We start from the raw sequence: 16668 nt of genomic DNA, 5'->3' as shown, positions 1-16668 counted from the left end.
TTCAAATATCTGAATATCTTAAATCAAGATACATTTGCTTGAGATGCACAAAGATATGCACATAAGACGTCTTGTTTACAGAGTTTATACATAAAACAAGAAAGAAAATATGTGGACGGGGATTGAAACAGAGGTCGTGATCAGCTTCACTCCTGTATTGTGATATATCTCGAAGTGAAACAGCTTTTCAAACAGGAAACAGAGTTCAGGAATTGGTTTTATCATGGGCTGTTGATTGGATGGAAAACAATCAAAAAACCTGTTCTAGTAGAGGTCCCCTTTAAGTGAGAACACAGTTACAGAAATGTATGTGCTTTACAAAAACTTGGCATGGTGGTCATATGATGAGGGATATTCCAGTCTTTAATAGGCTATTTGCTGTATATGGAGGAGACAATCATTAGTTTACACACACACACACACACACACACACACACACACACACACACACACACACACACACACACACACACACACACACACACACACACACACACACACACACACACACACACACACACACACACACACACACAGAGTTTGTTGTTGTGCTCCATTTGCAATATATAGGTCGCCTGGTTCTCCACTTACGCCTTGAGCTCTCGCTCACCTGTGTATGAAATGACTGATCCTGCTTTTTTTATTGGCTTATGACATTCAGATTCGTCTGGACTCACTGCAGGAGTGACCGAAGATTTAGTCCAACCATCTTTAAAAAAATGAACAGTCTGCCTGCCAAATAACAATTACAAACACACCACTGAAATGTTTAAATGAGGATCAAACAGATGCTCATTGTGCAAGAGATCAATAGCAACACTAAACGTGTAAAAATAGACGGATTTATATGTCGTTTTACTTCATATTATGCTTATAGATGACAAATTTAGAAATATCCTTATGCTTGCGTATGAACTCTCATTGCCTTTGCCGAGAGGTTGCACCTCTGCGAGAGAAAGCTTACACTCATGTCTAATGAACATGATTTATTTTCAACACAAAGAACATTCGGGGCTCCAGCTCGGCCTTGGCTAGATGAACCCCAGCGGACTCGTCTCTGTCCCTTCATTATTACAGTGCAGGCGGACAGACAGACGCAGGCCAGCGCCTCTGTGCCGGAGCTCACACCACACATGATCTTTCCTGACAGTTGTCATCTTACACTGAATAATTGAATCTCAATCAGATGAAACATTCAATAAAATTGTGACACCCATATTAAACTGCTCTCTACTGCTGCGGAAATATAAACAAACATATTAGCTCATTTTGTATTATTATTATTATAATTTGAGATCCTTTTGATGTAAAGTGAGAATAGCTCCGTCTAACCCCCCCTGCTCTCTGTCCCTCCAGCATCTTGTTTGCGGATATCGTGGGCTTCACGAGTCTGGCGTCGCAGTGCACGGCGCAGGAGCTGGTCAAACTGCTCAACGAGCTCTTCGGGAAGTTCGACGAGCTGGCCACGGTGAGTCTCTCCTCTCATTGGCTCATTCCTGTTGCTATGAAAGTGGGAAAGTGAGCCAAGTGTGGTGTCCCATGCTCGGAATTTGTGCTCTGCATTTCACCCATCCAAGTGCACACACACACACACACACACACACACACACACACGGCAGTGAGGATTGCATAGGGCTGGGAATCTTTTGGTACCTCGAAAATCGATTCAAAACGATACTTGAGATCACGATTCTTAATTCTGAATCAAATTTCGACTCTATATGTGCATAGATTTGATTGAAGTTGAATTTTTTGTGTTACTTTTCTTATTTGACTGCAGTAGACAGTTTAATAGATCTTAACCCAATATTATAAAACAAATGCCCTTTAAGCTGACTACAATCATTACACACAGTCTTCTGTAATAAAGCAAGACATTGGCTGTCATGAGGCATTATAACTGTGTCAGGAATATTTTTCTTGACCCCGACTACAGTGGTACACATTGAATTTGTCATTAAAATGTTATAATGGCCTCATGACAGCCAATGTCAAAACCAGCCACATGACAGTTTAATGTAATGTTAACCCATAAAGCTCAGTGCTTTCTTAAGTTTGATTATTAATCTGTCTTTTTATGTCATATTTATGTTGTCTTGATAATGTCAAGTTGTCATGGCAAAGCACTGACAGGTTATGATGTATTGGTTTATGTCAATTTGTCATAACAAAGACATCTCAAACAATGTCATATTTGCATTAAAAATGTCATAATTGAGAAAATGACACGTAATGACAGTTGTCATAAACATGCATAAACCCTCCTTCATATTCATAACATGTGTCATGTCATGATTATGAAGGTGTCATGTCAGTCTTATGCACACCCCTTCAAGTAAAAGTGTTACCATAAATTAAATATTGTTTTGGTTACGGTAGCATAGGTTTATTTAACATGTCAAATGTTAACAATAATCAAATGTTAAAATAAAACCACTGTATAGTTTTCAATGTTGGAATTAAATATACATTTTTAATTAACATTAATAAAACGGATGGCAACAGTTTATGAGGCTGCTGTCCCTTTAAGAATGAATGCACGGATCTGTTACACATCCGATGTTCTCCCATTTGTTCTCGTTTTATGCTGAATACTCTACAGTCCACATGATGAGCATTTTCACACAATTGTGTGTGTGTGTGTGTGTGTGTGTGTGTGTAGCTGTGAAAGAGATCTGAATTCGAGATTGTATGCACGTGAGAGTCGGCATCTGTGCTCGTACTTCAGCTGTGTGTCCGTCATGATTAACGTCACTAACTTTAAGTAGTACTGCGAAGTTAAAGAGGTGTAAAACTTTAGAAAAGAGCTGCTCAGTTGTGGGTAATGAGAGTTGAAGAGAGCGCTGTTCATTCACTCCCACTCCTACATTTACTGCCGGTACTGAGACTCGAACCCACAACCTTTGGGTTGCAAGTGCGACTCTCTAACCATGTCGCAACTGCCCTGCTTTTTCTTTTTTTTCTTCTTTTTATAAAATATATTTGTTGTGGTTTCATGCAACAGCAGCAGGAAGACAGGTGTGCAGACTCAAAGAGTCGTGTGGTTCTGAAGCGTGTGATCACGTCAGGCGGTTCCCCCAGGAGTGTGATCAAACGTGTGTGATCTGAAAGTCAAGAGCTGATGTCATGTGTGTCTGTGTGTGTGAAAGAGCTTCACAAATCCTTTTTTTTTTTTAAAAGCACACAGTATCTGTATTTGTTGGTGAGAAACATTCAAAAATTCACAGTAGTAATAGGATAAAAGACACATAACCGTAATTACTGAGCGGTCTTACTGGTGATCATGTGATCTTTATTAAACAATTCTGTAAACTGAGGTTTATTGTATGGACTGTGTACAAGTGAAAGAACTCTAAACAGGGTTATTATTGTTCACTAAAACTAAAACCATAAAACAAAATAGAAAAGAATAACTATTTTATTTTAGGTAGTTGCCAAGGCAGCATTTCACAATCCAGAACACACATATAATGCGCAAATGTTTTTGTTTTGTCTTGTTTTACTATTTGTTTCAAATAAAAATCAACCAGTGACAATGCAAACCACACAGAGATATGAAGTGGTTAGATTTAAACACATTCAGAACAACCAATAAAAATTACAAAAAACACAACAAAATTACTATAACTTTAACAAAAATTACAATTAAAATGAATTAATGAATTAAAAATATTAACATGACTTATAATAGTATATCAATGATACTAAAATAACACGGGCTCTAACTGTCCTGCTGTCTTTTACCTTTCGTGTCCAGACATTACTGTAACAAGAATAATAATTATTTTTTAAAGTAAGACTTTAAAGTAAGCAAATCTTAATCTGATATTGTTTTATTGCACTTATGTAAGTGTGCTTGTATGTATTCTTTTGTATTTTGACTGTAGACATTGGTGTTGTAGTGGTGTCATGTGACTGGTACCATGTGACCTGTACGAGTCTAGGAGACGCCCTGGGTTTGGCAGTCGATCCCCGAGGAAGGACTTGCTCACTTTCAGTTCTCTTGCAGGTTTTCTCCAAATGATCAGGTGTGGTGTAGAGGGAGGCGAGGAAACACACAGAACCAGGACAGCATTGCATAGCGTGATTGTTTATTAAAATATTGAAATGTCAGGTATTTTCTAACTTTATGTTTTTTATTGCTATTTAGTTACATTTGGGGTGAATATCTGGCGCATCAGCCAGTGAATCACTGTGTGAGCATTCTCAATGTTCCCATGGAAAGGTTAAAGCAAAGTTGTTTTGCGTGTCCTGCACTCCTGCACACCCCCACCGGTTAAATCTCTCCCTGTCGGCCTCAGTTAGTGAAGGTACAGGTGCTTTAATGTGAAGGCCATGTGTCTCGTCGCAAATAAACATGTAGATGTATCTCAATGTAATCTAGACACAATTACTTACATTCACATGTGCCTGTGAAATCCTTTAATCCAAGGATTACACCAACATGTTTTCTGTCCAGCTTAAAACTCTTCAGCACGTCTGTGCTCGATGCGGCAGCATGGTTCTCGTTCTGTGGTGTGAAGTGTTTCGTTACATGGCCGGTTGGTTCGCACGTTTCATTTGATCCACTCATGCTCCTTCTGTTGGACTGTCTGTTGGCTCACACACACATGCTGGTCCACACCATCGCTCTAGACTCTGTTCTTATGCCGTGTTTGAACTGTGTGATTGTGTTTGGGGTTATATTGTTTGGATTGCTTGTTTTGTTTATGTTGTTTAAAGAGTGTAAAAATATATGTTGATATGTCATGAAATCCTTCATCATCACTCACTTCTCACCACAGTCCTGAAATGTGAAAGGGAAATAGCCACACCTACTCATGAATAATGTTGAGGGGTCCCCTAGACATGTACTTGTTGATAGTCAGGGCAAATATAAAACATATACATCACATCTGCGATATTGAACATCTTTCCCCTTGCAATTAAAACATTGTGTGCTATCATTGTCTTCCATCAAGTGCAATACATATTTATTAACATTTTAAAATGTGTTAAAATGTGACACTTCAGAAAGCATTATATAGAAACTGTGCTACTGTGCTATTCAGTCTAAATATAAAGTGTAAAAGTGTAAAACTTTTAATGAGGAAAGCTGAGTGGGTCTTAAACTGATGCTTTTATCTAAAGTGAGAAAAACACACACTTACAAATGATGAAAAGCAGAAGCTATTCATTTTTATTAAGGTGTCAAGACACTTAAAAGAACCACAATGTATTTCCACAACGAACCAGAGTTGTTCATATGGACAATAGCAGCGGACCAAGCACCGAGCCCTGAGGCACCCCAGTGCTCACCCTCCTCCGCAGGACACCCTGAGGCACCCCAGTGCTCACCCTCCTCCGCAGGACACCCTGAGGCACCCCAGTGCTCACCCTCCTCCGTGGGACACCCTGAGGCACACCAGTGCTCACCCTCCTCCGTGGGACACCCTGAGGCACCCCAGTGCTCACCCTCCTCCGCAGGACACCCTGAGGCACCCCTGTGCTCACCCTCCTCCGTGGGACACCCTGAGGCACACCAGTGCTCACCCTCCTCCGTGGGACACCCTGAGGCACCCCAGTGCTCACCCTCCTCCGTGGGACACCCTGAGGCACCCCAGTGCTCACCCTCCTCCGCAGGACACCCTGAGGCACCCCTGTGCTCACCCTCCTCCGTGGGACACCCTGAGGCACACCAGTGCTCACCCTCCTCCGTGGGACACCCTGAGGCACCCCAGTGCTCACCCTCCTCCGTGGGACACCCTGAGGCACCCCAGTGCTCACCCTCCTCCGCAGGACACCCTGAGGCACCCCTGTGCTCACCCTCCTCTGTGGGACACCCTGAGGCACCCCAGTGCTCACCCTCCTCCGCGGGACACCCTGAGGCACACCAGTGCTCACCCTCCTCCGCGGGACACCCTGAGGCACCCCAGTGCTCAACCTCCTCCGTGGGACACCCTGAGGCACCCCTGTGCTCACCCTCCTCTGTGGGACACCCTGAGGCACCCCTGTGCTCAACCTCCTCCGTGGGACACCCTGAGGCACACCAGTGCTCACCCTCCTCCGCGGGACACCCTGAGGCACACCAGTGCTCACCCTCCTCCGCGGGACACCCTGAGGCACCCCTGTGCTCACCCTCCTCTGTGGGACACCCTGAGGCATCCCTGTGCTCAACCTCCTCCGTGGGACACCCTGAGGCACCCCTGTGCTCACCCTCCTCTGTGGGACACCCTTACCCCTTTTCCACCAAAAACGAACTGGTTCGGAACTGGTGCTGGTTCAAAGTTGGTTCGGAGTTGGTTCAACTTGCGAACCTTCTCAGAACCTGTTTGTTTTTCCACTGACTAGAGCGCCCAGCGAACGACGTCGTTACGTCACTGTGTACGTCGCCATACGTCTTAGCTAGAAACGCTTGCAAGTAGGCTACAACATTACTTTGGGATTATCTCTAACTCGTGTACAAAGAAGGCTTTAAAAACAATTGAAATATGTAAGTCTTTTAATATTTTCCTTTGATATTTAATCTTTTCTGATTAGTTATGTACCCCTGTCTTGTCTTTTTCCCCCCCGTTTATTTGTTCTATATTGTGACTGTTTTCTTCTTTGCTTACATAATGTTTTCAATAAAAAAATTATAAAAAAAAACTAGAAACGCTTGCGCCAACTTCAAGCATAACAATTACAATGGTGGACTACATCGTGTTTCTGCAAATGTTTGTCCTGGCTTTGCGATCCTATATTATGGTCAGAAAAGATATTTAGAACACATTTAAACCCGCCCTCAGTCCCCGACGTAAGCATGACGTGGTAAAAGAACGGTTCTAGTCCAGCAAAGAGTTGGTGCCGCTTTGGAACCAGTTTTCCTGGCCGAGAACCGGTTCTTTGGCTGTCGAAACACAAAGAACTGGTTCGCGCGCAGGCACCGGCTCCGAACCGGCTCTCAAAATGCTTCGGTGGAAAAGGGGCTCCTGAGGCACCCCAGTGCTCACCCTCCTCCGCGGGACACCCTGAGGCACACCAGTGCTCACCCTCCTCCGCGGGACACCCTGAGGCACCCCTGTGCTCACCCTCCTCCGTGGGACACCCTGAGGCACCCCTATGCTCACCCTCCTCCGCGGGACACCCTGAGGCACACCAGTGCTCACCCTCCGCCGCGGGACACCCTGAAGGACACCCCAGTGCTCACCCTCCTCTGTGGGACACCCTGAGGCACCCCTGTGCTCACCCTCCTCTGTGGGACACCCTGAGGCACACCAGTGCTCACCCTCCTTTCCGCGGGTCACCCTGAGGCACCCCAGTGCTCACCCTCCTCCGTGGGACACCCTGAGGCACCCCAGTGCTCACCCTCCTCCGAGGGACACCCTGAGGCACCCCAGTGCTCACCCTCCTCCGTGGGACACCCTGAGGCACCCCAGTGCTCACCCTCCGCCGCGGGACACCCTGAGGCACCCCAGTGCTCACCCTCCTCCGTGGGACACCCTGAGGCACCCCAGTGCTCACCCTCCTCTGTGGGACACCCTGAGGCACCCCTGTGCTCACCCTCCTCCGCGGGACACCCTGAGGCACACCAGTGCTCACCCTCCTCCGCGGGACACCCTGAGGCACCCCAGTGCTCATCCTCCTCCACGGGACACCCTAGAGGACCGGGCCGTGCCAGTGATGTCCAGTTCCCGTGACAGGATCTGATTATTCCTTCTGTCGAAGGCAGTGCACAGGTCTAGTTTGACTATTTAGGCAATTTCAATCTCTGAATGATTTCAGAGTTTCATTTATAGCCAGACCTCCTGATTCTCCACTTTTAAAGCTGGATGTTCTGTGAAAGAAAAGAGAGAGAGAGCTGATCGAACACAATTTTGACAGGAGAGGGAATTATCGGTAGGTTTCCATTACTGTAGGATTAAGTGTTGTATTTTCAAGCGGTTAGGTTAACCGAGTCTATATAGAAGTGATGGAAAAGATGCCAGTAATAACAAGAGATGTAAGAGGATTGTGCAGTGGAATGGTTTTCCTTGAGCAAACCCACTTCAGGAGGTTCAGTTTGATCCAATTAAGTGTTTACATGGTGTGACGTACAGGCTCACTGGCTTGCCGTTACAGGGAAGTAGTTGTGACCGTAGCTGACCCGGGATCAGTTATGGTTTAATGATGATTTGGGATTATACAGTGAGGATAAGTTTCATGAGACCGGTTTAGTAAGTATGCATAAGGGCTGTGAGTGGACTATTTATAAAGATGTAAATGTTTTGCTGACCGGTCATGCTATGCCAGTAACTAGAGGTTCACAATACTGTAGTTTAGTCACAGGCTTTTACGACTCCTGTATGACCCATAGAGAAGACTCAATCCCCTGGGAAGGCTCATACTCCATCCATATACTCTGTAATACAGTTCAGTGCTGGAGTGAAGGTGCTTGAAAATGATGAAAATGATGGTGATATTCATATAACAGCAGCTGTGGATTGTGGGGAGAGTCATTGGGAAGATTAGGTACTGAACAAGAATGCGTGATGCTCTTGGTCTCGTACATCAGCAGACTGGTGGGGACCCTATGATTTTGTGGGGGTATAAATACCTCTAGTAAGGACATTACACTTAAATTGACAGTTTTGAAGGTTTCACAAGGGAGTTCTTAGCCTGGTTAAAACCAGACCATTCTCAGTTGTAGCTGAGTTATGGTCTGGCAAAGCGTCATAGACAAATCATTTCCAGAGGGGCGTCACCAACGGACGTCGCGGATAGACCTAAACCCAATCAGAGCGATGAAGGAGATGACGTATGCAGAGCGGCGGAGAAACATCTCCGAGTGTTGTTCTTTGCTCGGTTTTTAACAAAAAGGAAACGTTCAAATGGCTTAAAACAGACGCGATAGCTGATTGGAACGAGTGATGTTCGACGGCGGCATCCATCTTTGTAATGTAGGCTACAAAATCTCCTTCAAAATCCCAGCACTGTCGTCATCGTGTAAAGCCCGCCCCAACGCTTCTGATTGGTGCCGCGATCTCGGCGGATTGGAAATGGGCCTGAATGAGCTCTTTGCCAGACTAACTTTCAGAGCAAATCTACATTTGCCGGAAGTTGTCTGGGTTTTCCCAGGCTAGGGAGTTCTAGGAGATCCACACACAATTTAGGGGGAGAAAAAATTTGCTTTGGATCAATATTCATTATGAATGGCGCTATACAAATTATTTTAATTATGAATAATTATTTTTAATTAGTATTGATATTTTCCAGATAATGTTTTCCAGATGTTATTTTAGTACAATGAAAACAAAAAAATGTCACATTTACTATTTTTCGCACACTTTATAAATGGTCTTTATTTTAGGAAGCTAATCCTTTCCCAGAGGTTCATCATATATGGGTGTCAGCTAGATGATGCTTTCTTGGGACTTCAGACAGACTTCTCGAGGAAGAAGACCAACACACACGCCTCAGTATTTATTTGTGCATTTATTAAATTACTAATACTTTTGTGCACTTTTGGATTGAAAGGAAAGAAACTGTATTTGTGAACTGAATGCGTGTGGGTTTGTTGCCTGCATTTGTAGACTGATGTGTGCATGTGTTGCATATATTTCTGGATTCCATGTGCATTTGTTGATCCGTTGCATTCACGCGTTGGAGATTATGAGACTGTTTTCGCTCAATTTGTGTCTCATCAACTGTAATGCACTGTAAAACCTGATGAGTTAGTTCAACTCAAACCGTTTGAGGAAACCGATTGCCTTAAATCATTTAAGTTTATTAACTCAAACAATTTAAGCTTAAAAAAATATTTGATTTGTGTTCAAGTAACTCAATAACTTATTGTTAAGATAACTTGGGTAAATAAAGTTAATAGTACTAATTCCATTCAGTTAATATAACTTAAATCTATGAAGCACACTGTAAACCCAAATAAGTTGGCAGAACTCAAAATACTTTTATTAGTATAAACTTAGTTAGCTTTAAAAAGCTAATCTGTATAACATACTATTGCTAACATATTAGCAATAGTATGTTATACAGAAACACTTGCTGTATGAGCACAGCATTATAAACGGATTATTTGCTCTCAAATCAAGCTGCATGCACCACTTGTCACCATGATGGTAACTATCCTAAAGCCAACATTAACAGAAATTCTTCTAAATTAGCACAACAAAACATGATTCACTACTAAATCTCACACATAACATTAATCTTACACACAAAAAAACATTATATTACACTTAATTTTAGCATTTACTCTCCCTTTCGAGTGCCATCGGCAAAGCATGCTGGGAAATAGACATCCCAGCTGTTTCAGTTAAACTTAAGTTCGTCTAAATTAAAATAAATAATTCATAAAACTCAAAACAATGAAACAGTTCAGTTTACTTAAAATATATCAGTTCAGTGAACTTAAAAGAAAAAGAAAGTGCTAAATACTCATAAAAGTTAATTTGACTGAACTAATTTGTTTAATTTAAGTTTGTCCTACTCAAACCAATTAATTATTTTGAGCATTAGGGTTTACACGAGCTCTCCGGCCAGACGTTTACATGAAAACCTGGATCATTTCACACACGTACACACACAGGGTTTCCACCAGGGTTTTTGCATAACCAAGAAAAAACGTTGTTAAAACATAAAAAAAAACGGTACATTTTAACGTTCTGAAAATATTAGAAATAAATGCTCAAGTTAATTTATATATTTTAAGAAATGTTCTGGTAACCTTTAAATTACGTTCTAATCATAACAAGAAAATTGGACATCTTAACAGTTTAGGAACATTTCAAAACCCTGTTCCCACAACGTTAACATTACCTACATTTGTTATCTGTGAGAGGAGCTGCAATAATGTCAAATATGGGGAAAATAATGTGTTTTTTGAACATTCGGGCATGAAACCCTATTCCAGTAGAGCCTAAAACAAAATCAAGACTGTGAAAAATTGCATAATGTCATCTTTAATAGATGTCAGTTTCAGTCCAGTAACATTGGTGTCTTTTGTCGTATTGCTGCTGCAGTCAGATCAGTTGTTGCATATGCAGTCTTGTCATGCGTCTAAAAACAGCAGCTGCCAAGCAGGAAAATCATTGCGTAGTAAACATGTCAGAGACAAACGTGGAAGTAATGCTAACTGAAGAGCTTATTTTACTCATAAATAAAAGGCAGTGTCAGTGTCAACACCTGCAGGGCGTTCTGTATTCAGCTCTTTTCACAGCCTCAGACAGCTCACTGCTTTATTTCACTCTCATTTCTCCTCATTTAGATTTAAATTAAGAGGCTAAATTGACACAGATTTGTCCGTGTGCAATCTAATAATCTCTCTCTCCTGAAGCCTAGAGAACAGACGCTCAGTTGAAGCGCTTGGCTCCTGAAGGGCTCTTGTCTGAATGATGCAAATGTATGCAGTGTCTGTGATGATGATGATGGTGATATACCCTAATCTTACTGTGCTTTTTATGCCCTCCTGTTTCCATGGCAGATTCACACACTCTTACGCTTGTGTTTCACCTAAACACTCTGCCTGCTCGTGCTTCAGTGTTCGACTCGCTTTGAGGCGGATCTGAGATAAATGAACCCTAACTGTTAAAGAGCCACACTTGAGATTTGTTTTCTTTGGCTCCGGCAGCCAGATTAGATAATCAGACTTTATTGGTCTAAATGACTGAAGGAAATTCTCTTTTGAAGACATGATTACATGATCAGGCCATTGTGCAGAGTCATGTAGGTCAGGAGTCTGTCAGGAACACTCTGCTCAAGCCTCATCCCAGCTAACGCTATGAAAACATTATTTCTGACTGTTCTCTGAACCTTCAAAACCTCCAGTTTTTTTAATGTTTTTTTCTTGGTTACGTGGTCGTTAAGTGAACATTCCATTTCTTCATTCTTCAAACATTATTGGAATGTTACTTTTGAACATTCTTTGAACGTTCTGAGACAAGTAGATACATTTAAAACACTTTAGGCGAATGTCCAACTAACAATTTCAGGAAAGAAATGCTCAATGAATGATGTATAATTTATACATATCGTTTCTGTCCAAACATTTTGAGAACAGTTGAATGAATGTTCTATGAACTCTACTAGAAGAATGGTGGTTCATAACTTTGAGAGAAGCGTACCAGGACGTTAGCTAAAGTATGAGAACATTCCCTGTTAGCTGGAGAAATCAAGAAATCAATCTAGTAAGCAGGTCTCATCCGTTACACCTGACACATATTGATCCGTGGCTTTGCATTTATCCGCTGTCTTACTGTACACTCGGACGCAGAGATATTCAGTGTGTCATGCACCTCAGTGGAGGATTATCTACATGAGAAGAGAAGAAATACATGTTGCTATTGAGCGTGTGACAAAGTGCTGGATCATGAAGTCCTCGGGGTTCAGAGAGTGTCGTTCCTTCATGTGCTCAGGAGGACCCTTATATTGGCCCTATGATTTAAAGTGGCGTGTCTCCTTTAAGACTTTAATGTAAACGCCCACTTCTGTGATTGGCTAGCATCTTCCGATTGCAGCTGTTGAGCACAGATGTAAAGATCTCACCACTGCAACTCGATTTATACACTCTTACATCTAACTCTTAAATCAGAGATTCGCTGAGTATGCGCTGACAGCTCCAGTGATTATAAAGAGTCCTCCCCTCCGCTTCCGGGACCTTATTTCGGGAAAAATATGTATGGTAGTCAATGGCGAGAGACAGCTTATCTTTTTATTCCGTCTGAACTGTGCCCTGAATTACACAAATGATGTTTGTCAATTTAAAAGATAATTATGAAAGTCAAGAAAGTCGCAGTTTGTCATGAAACAGAAGAGTAACATTTAGTTTTATGTGAAAATCGCTCAATGAACTACATCTCCCGGGAAGCGAAACAACGAGCGAGATCCGCTGCTCGTGTGTGTGTGCAGTCTGGTACAAAACACTCGATGACGGCGTAACTTTACGATCATAACGCAAGACTAGAGAAACAATGACAGACGTTAGCTTCAGTAAAGTGAGCTTCAGTAAAGTTAGCTTCAGTAAAGTTAGCTTCAGTAAAGTTAGCTTCAGTAAAGTTAGCTTCAGTAAAGTTAGCTTCAGTAAAGTTAGTTTCAGTAAAGTTAGCTTCAGTAAAGTTAGCTTCAGTAAAGTTAGCTTCAGTAAAGTTAGCTTCAGTAAAGTTAGCTTCGGTAAAGTTAGGCTTCAGTAAAGTTAGCTTCAGGAAAGTTAGCTTCAGTAAAGTTAGCTTCACTAAAGTTAGCTTCAGTAAAGTTAGCTTCAGTAAAGTTAGTTTCAGTAAAGTTAGCTTCAGTAAAGTAAGCTTCAGTAAAGTTAGCTTCACTAAAGTTAGCTTCAGTAAAGTTAGTTTCAGTAAAGTTAGCTTCAGTAAAGTTAGCTTCAGTAAAGTTAGCTTCAGTAAAGTTAGCTTCAGTAGCTTCAGTAAAGTTAGCTTCAGTAAAGTTAGCTTCAGTAAAGTTAGCTTCAGTAAAGTTAGTTTCAGTAAAGTTAGCTTCAGTAAAGTTAGTTTCAGTAAAGTTAGCTTCAGTAAAGTTAGCTTCACTAAAGTTAGCTTCAGTAAAGTTAGCTTCAGTAAGGTTAGCTTCAGTAAAGTTAGCTTCAGTAAAGTTAGTTTCAGTAAAGTTAGCTTCAGTAAAGTTAGCTTCAGTAAAGTTAGTTTCAGTAAAGTTAGCTTCAGTAAAGTTAGCTTCAGTAAAGTTAGCTTCAGTAAAGTAAGCTTCAGTAAAGTTAGCTTCACTAAAGTTAGCTTCAGTAAAGTTAGTTTCAGTAAAGTTAGCTTCAGTAAAGTTAGTTTCAGTAAAGTTAGCTTCAGTAAAGTTAGCTTCAGTAAAGTTAGCTTCAGTAAAGTAAGCTTCAGTAGCTTCAGTAAAGTTAGCTTCAGTAAAGTTAGCTTCAGTAAAGTTAGCTTCAGTAAAGTTAGCTTCAGTAAAGTTAGTTTCAGTAAAGTTAGCTTCAGTAAAGTTAGCTTCAGTAAAGTTAGCTTCAGTAAAGTTAGCTTCGGTAAAGTTAGGCTTCAGTAAAGTTAGCTTCAGGAAAGTTAGCTTCAGTAAAGTTAGCTTCAGTAAAGTTAGCTTCACTAAAGTTAGCTTCAGTAAAGTTAGCTTCAGTAAAGTTAGTTTCAGTAAAGTTAGCTTCAGTAAAGTAAGCTTCAGTAAAGTTAGCTTCACTAAAGTTAGCTTCAGTAAAGTTAGTTTCAGTAAAGTTAGCTTCAGTAAAGTTAGCTTCAGTAAAGTTAGCTTCAGTAAAGTTAGCTTCAGTAGCTTCAGTAAAGTTAGCTTCAGTAAAGTTAGCTTCAGTAAAGTTAGCTTCAGTAAAGTTAGTTTCAGTAAAGTTAGCTTCAGTAAAGTTAGTTTCAGTAAAGTTAGCTTCAGTAAAGTTAGCTTCACTAAAGTTAGCTTCAGTAAAGTTAGCTTCAGTAAGGTTAGCTTCAGTAAAGTTAGCTTCAGTAAAGTTAGTTTCAGTAAAGTTAGCTTCAGTAAAGTTAGCTTCAGTAAAGTTAGTTTCAGTAAAGTTAGCTTCAGTAAAGTTAGCTTCAGTAAAGTTAGCTTCAGTAAAGTAAGCTTCAGTAAAGTTAGCTTCACTAAAGTTAGCTTCAGTAAAGTTAGTTTCAGTAAAGTTAGCTTCAGTAAAGTTAGTTTCAGTAAAGTTAGCTTCAGTAAAGTTAGCTTCAGTAAAGTTAGCTTCAGTAAAGTAAGCTTCAGTAGCTTCAGTAAAGTTAGCTTCAGTAAAGTTAGCTTCAGTAAAGTTAGCTTCAGTAAAGTTAGTTTCAGTAAAGTTAGCTTCAGTAAAGTTAGTTTCAGTAAAGTTAGCTTCAGTAAAGTTAGCTTCACTAAAGTTAGCTTCAGTAAAGTTAGCTTCAGTAAAGTTAGCTTCAGTAAAGTTAGCTTCAGTGCAAGTTAGCTTCAGTAAAGTTAGCTTCAGTAAAGTTAGCTTCATTCATTGCGTCACATGTGCGCCTCTGGGGTTTGTAGTCTGTAATTACATATTTTCACAGTCTTATACCTCAACAGTTTTACATCAAACTGTGAATTTCTTGACTTTAAAATGTATCTTTTAAATTGACAAACATCATATGTGTAATTCAGGGCACAATTCAAACAAGATCAAAATATTTGTTGTCTCTCGCCATTGACTACCATACAATATTTTTCCGAAATAAGGTCCCATGGTGATCGACCGAAAGGGGAGGGGCTTAGGCTCTCTATAAAGGGAGTGTTCTTTAATTGTTTTTTATTTAATCCCAATTTAAATAACAGGTGATTTCCTAGCTATTAACAGCGTGAAGTTAACCATTTAGTCACTGACTTGATTTACTGACTCATAAACAACGATAAAACATTTTTTGCGACATGAATTTCAGACTGTACATGAGTCCTTACATATCAAAACTATCACTGATCACATTTTATGAACACGCTTACTTTACAGCATTTCTGGCGTTCCATGTTTTTCCGTAAAAGTCTGTTTGCTAAGCCTCTCAAATCGCTGGTTTACCAAAGAATCAACATTGAAATGAACTGAACAAACAAATAATGCTCTACTGAGACATTTACATTATTATTATATTTCATTATTATCATTTATCACTTATCGCTATTCAAAAGCACATTACATGTTTTAATTCATCATCTTATTTATAATTTTCCCACCATATTTGGTCTTGTTGAAAGCCAGGGCAGGACAGTATAACCAGGGGTCTTAAACCACCCGTCTCAAAGGACAAATGCTTTGAATCGTTCTGTTTCTCCAGAAACAAATATGTAAATAGTCATTAAAGAGGTAGTAACGTGAAAGATGAAAAGTCTGTCATTTACTTGTGCTGTCCAAACCTGAATGCTGCCATTACAGGGCTTTTCACACTGTGGGTTATTGTCTTTCTAAACCCTGATTTATGAACCTGCGCTCCAGAAGAGGGACAGCGTGAGAATGAAACAACCCATCATAAACTCAACAGCCTCGCCTCATGAACCTGATAACACTCTTTATACAGTCACAGACACAGTCAAGTGCACAAGCTTTCAAACAAATGCACAAGTGTGTAGTTTAACATGCTCTGACACATTTAGACATGTTTTACCAAGTGCACTACTCACATTTTACCATTATATCCTTATCTGTAAATGTTAGACAGTGAAAGTCACACAATTATTTCCATTTTGCAAGGTTCGTCCTGACAACAAGCGGGTCTCAAGAAACGCATGCACAACATGGAGCGTAAGACTTATGACTGAAGATTCATTTTGTTTAGATAGTTGTTGAATATAACATTTCCTTCTACATGCAACACAAATATGGTTATTGCCACATCTAGTTTTGTTGATTTCTGTTTAGGGACTCTTATTTTGATGTTGATCTCCTTCCATGGTTCCTGTGTTCTCGGTTCCTGTTTGCTTTGTGGTCATGGTTTCTAAGGCTGCGTCTGAAATCGCATACCCCCTTGAGTAGGCACTTAGTTTGAGAAAGTAATTACTTCACGACCTGTAAAAATGTATGGTCTATAGTATGACTGTAATCTGGACGTACAACATACACCATTATCATGTGACCAGTTGCGGCGCTTCACTGTCATTCACAAATCCTCTCTGGATAGTAAATGTCCATCGGATGCACACTTCAGAATCTCACCGGAAGAAGAAGCTTATCCAAGTACTTTTTGCTGACTCTTTTATGAGTATTGTGAATTCAGACACTTCTCTTGCCACATACTGTTTTTCACC

At 40.9% G+C, this 16668-nt stretch overlaps 1 protein-coding gene across 1 annotated transcript in view; it reads left to right on the top strand.

Annotated features, from left to right (window-relative positions):
- adcy1b (adenylate cyclase 1b) overlaps positions 1-16668 on the top strand; it is a 67270-nt gene that overhangs the window by 13268 nt on the left and 37334 nt on the right. Inside the window, exon 4 of the mRNA XM_056266248.1 lies at positions 1357-1468. Coding sequence (XP_056122223.1) covers positions 1357-1468 — 112 coding nt within the window. The remainder of the gene's footprint in view (positions 1-1356; positions 1469-16668) is intronic.

The sequence above is a fragment of the Rhinichthys klamathensis genome, unplaced genomic scaffold (genome assembly GCF_029890125.1).
Source record: "Rhinichthys klamathensis goyatoka isolate OS25496 unplaced genomic scaffold, OSU_Roscu_1.1 h1tg000011l_1, whole genome shotgun sequence".
Taxonomy (NCBI): Eukaryota; Metazoa; Chordata; class Actinopteri; order Cypriniformes; family Leuciscidae; genus Rhinichthys; species Rhinichthys klamathensis.
The sequence above is the reverse complement of the archived record's forward strand: the minus strand, read 5'-3'. Positions and strand labels throughout refer to the sequence as shown.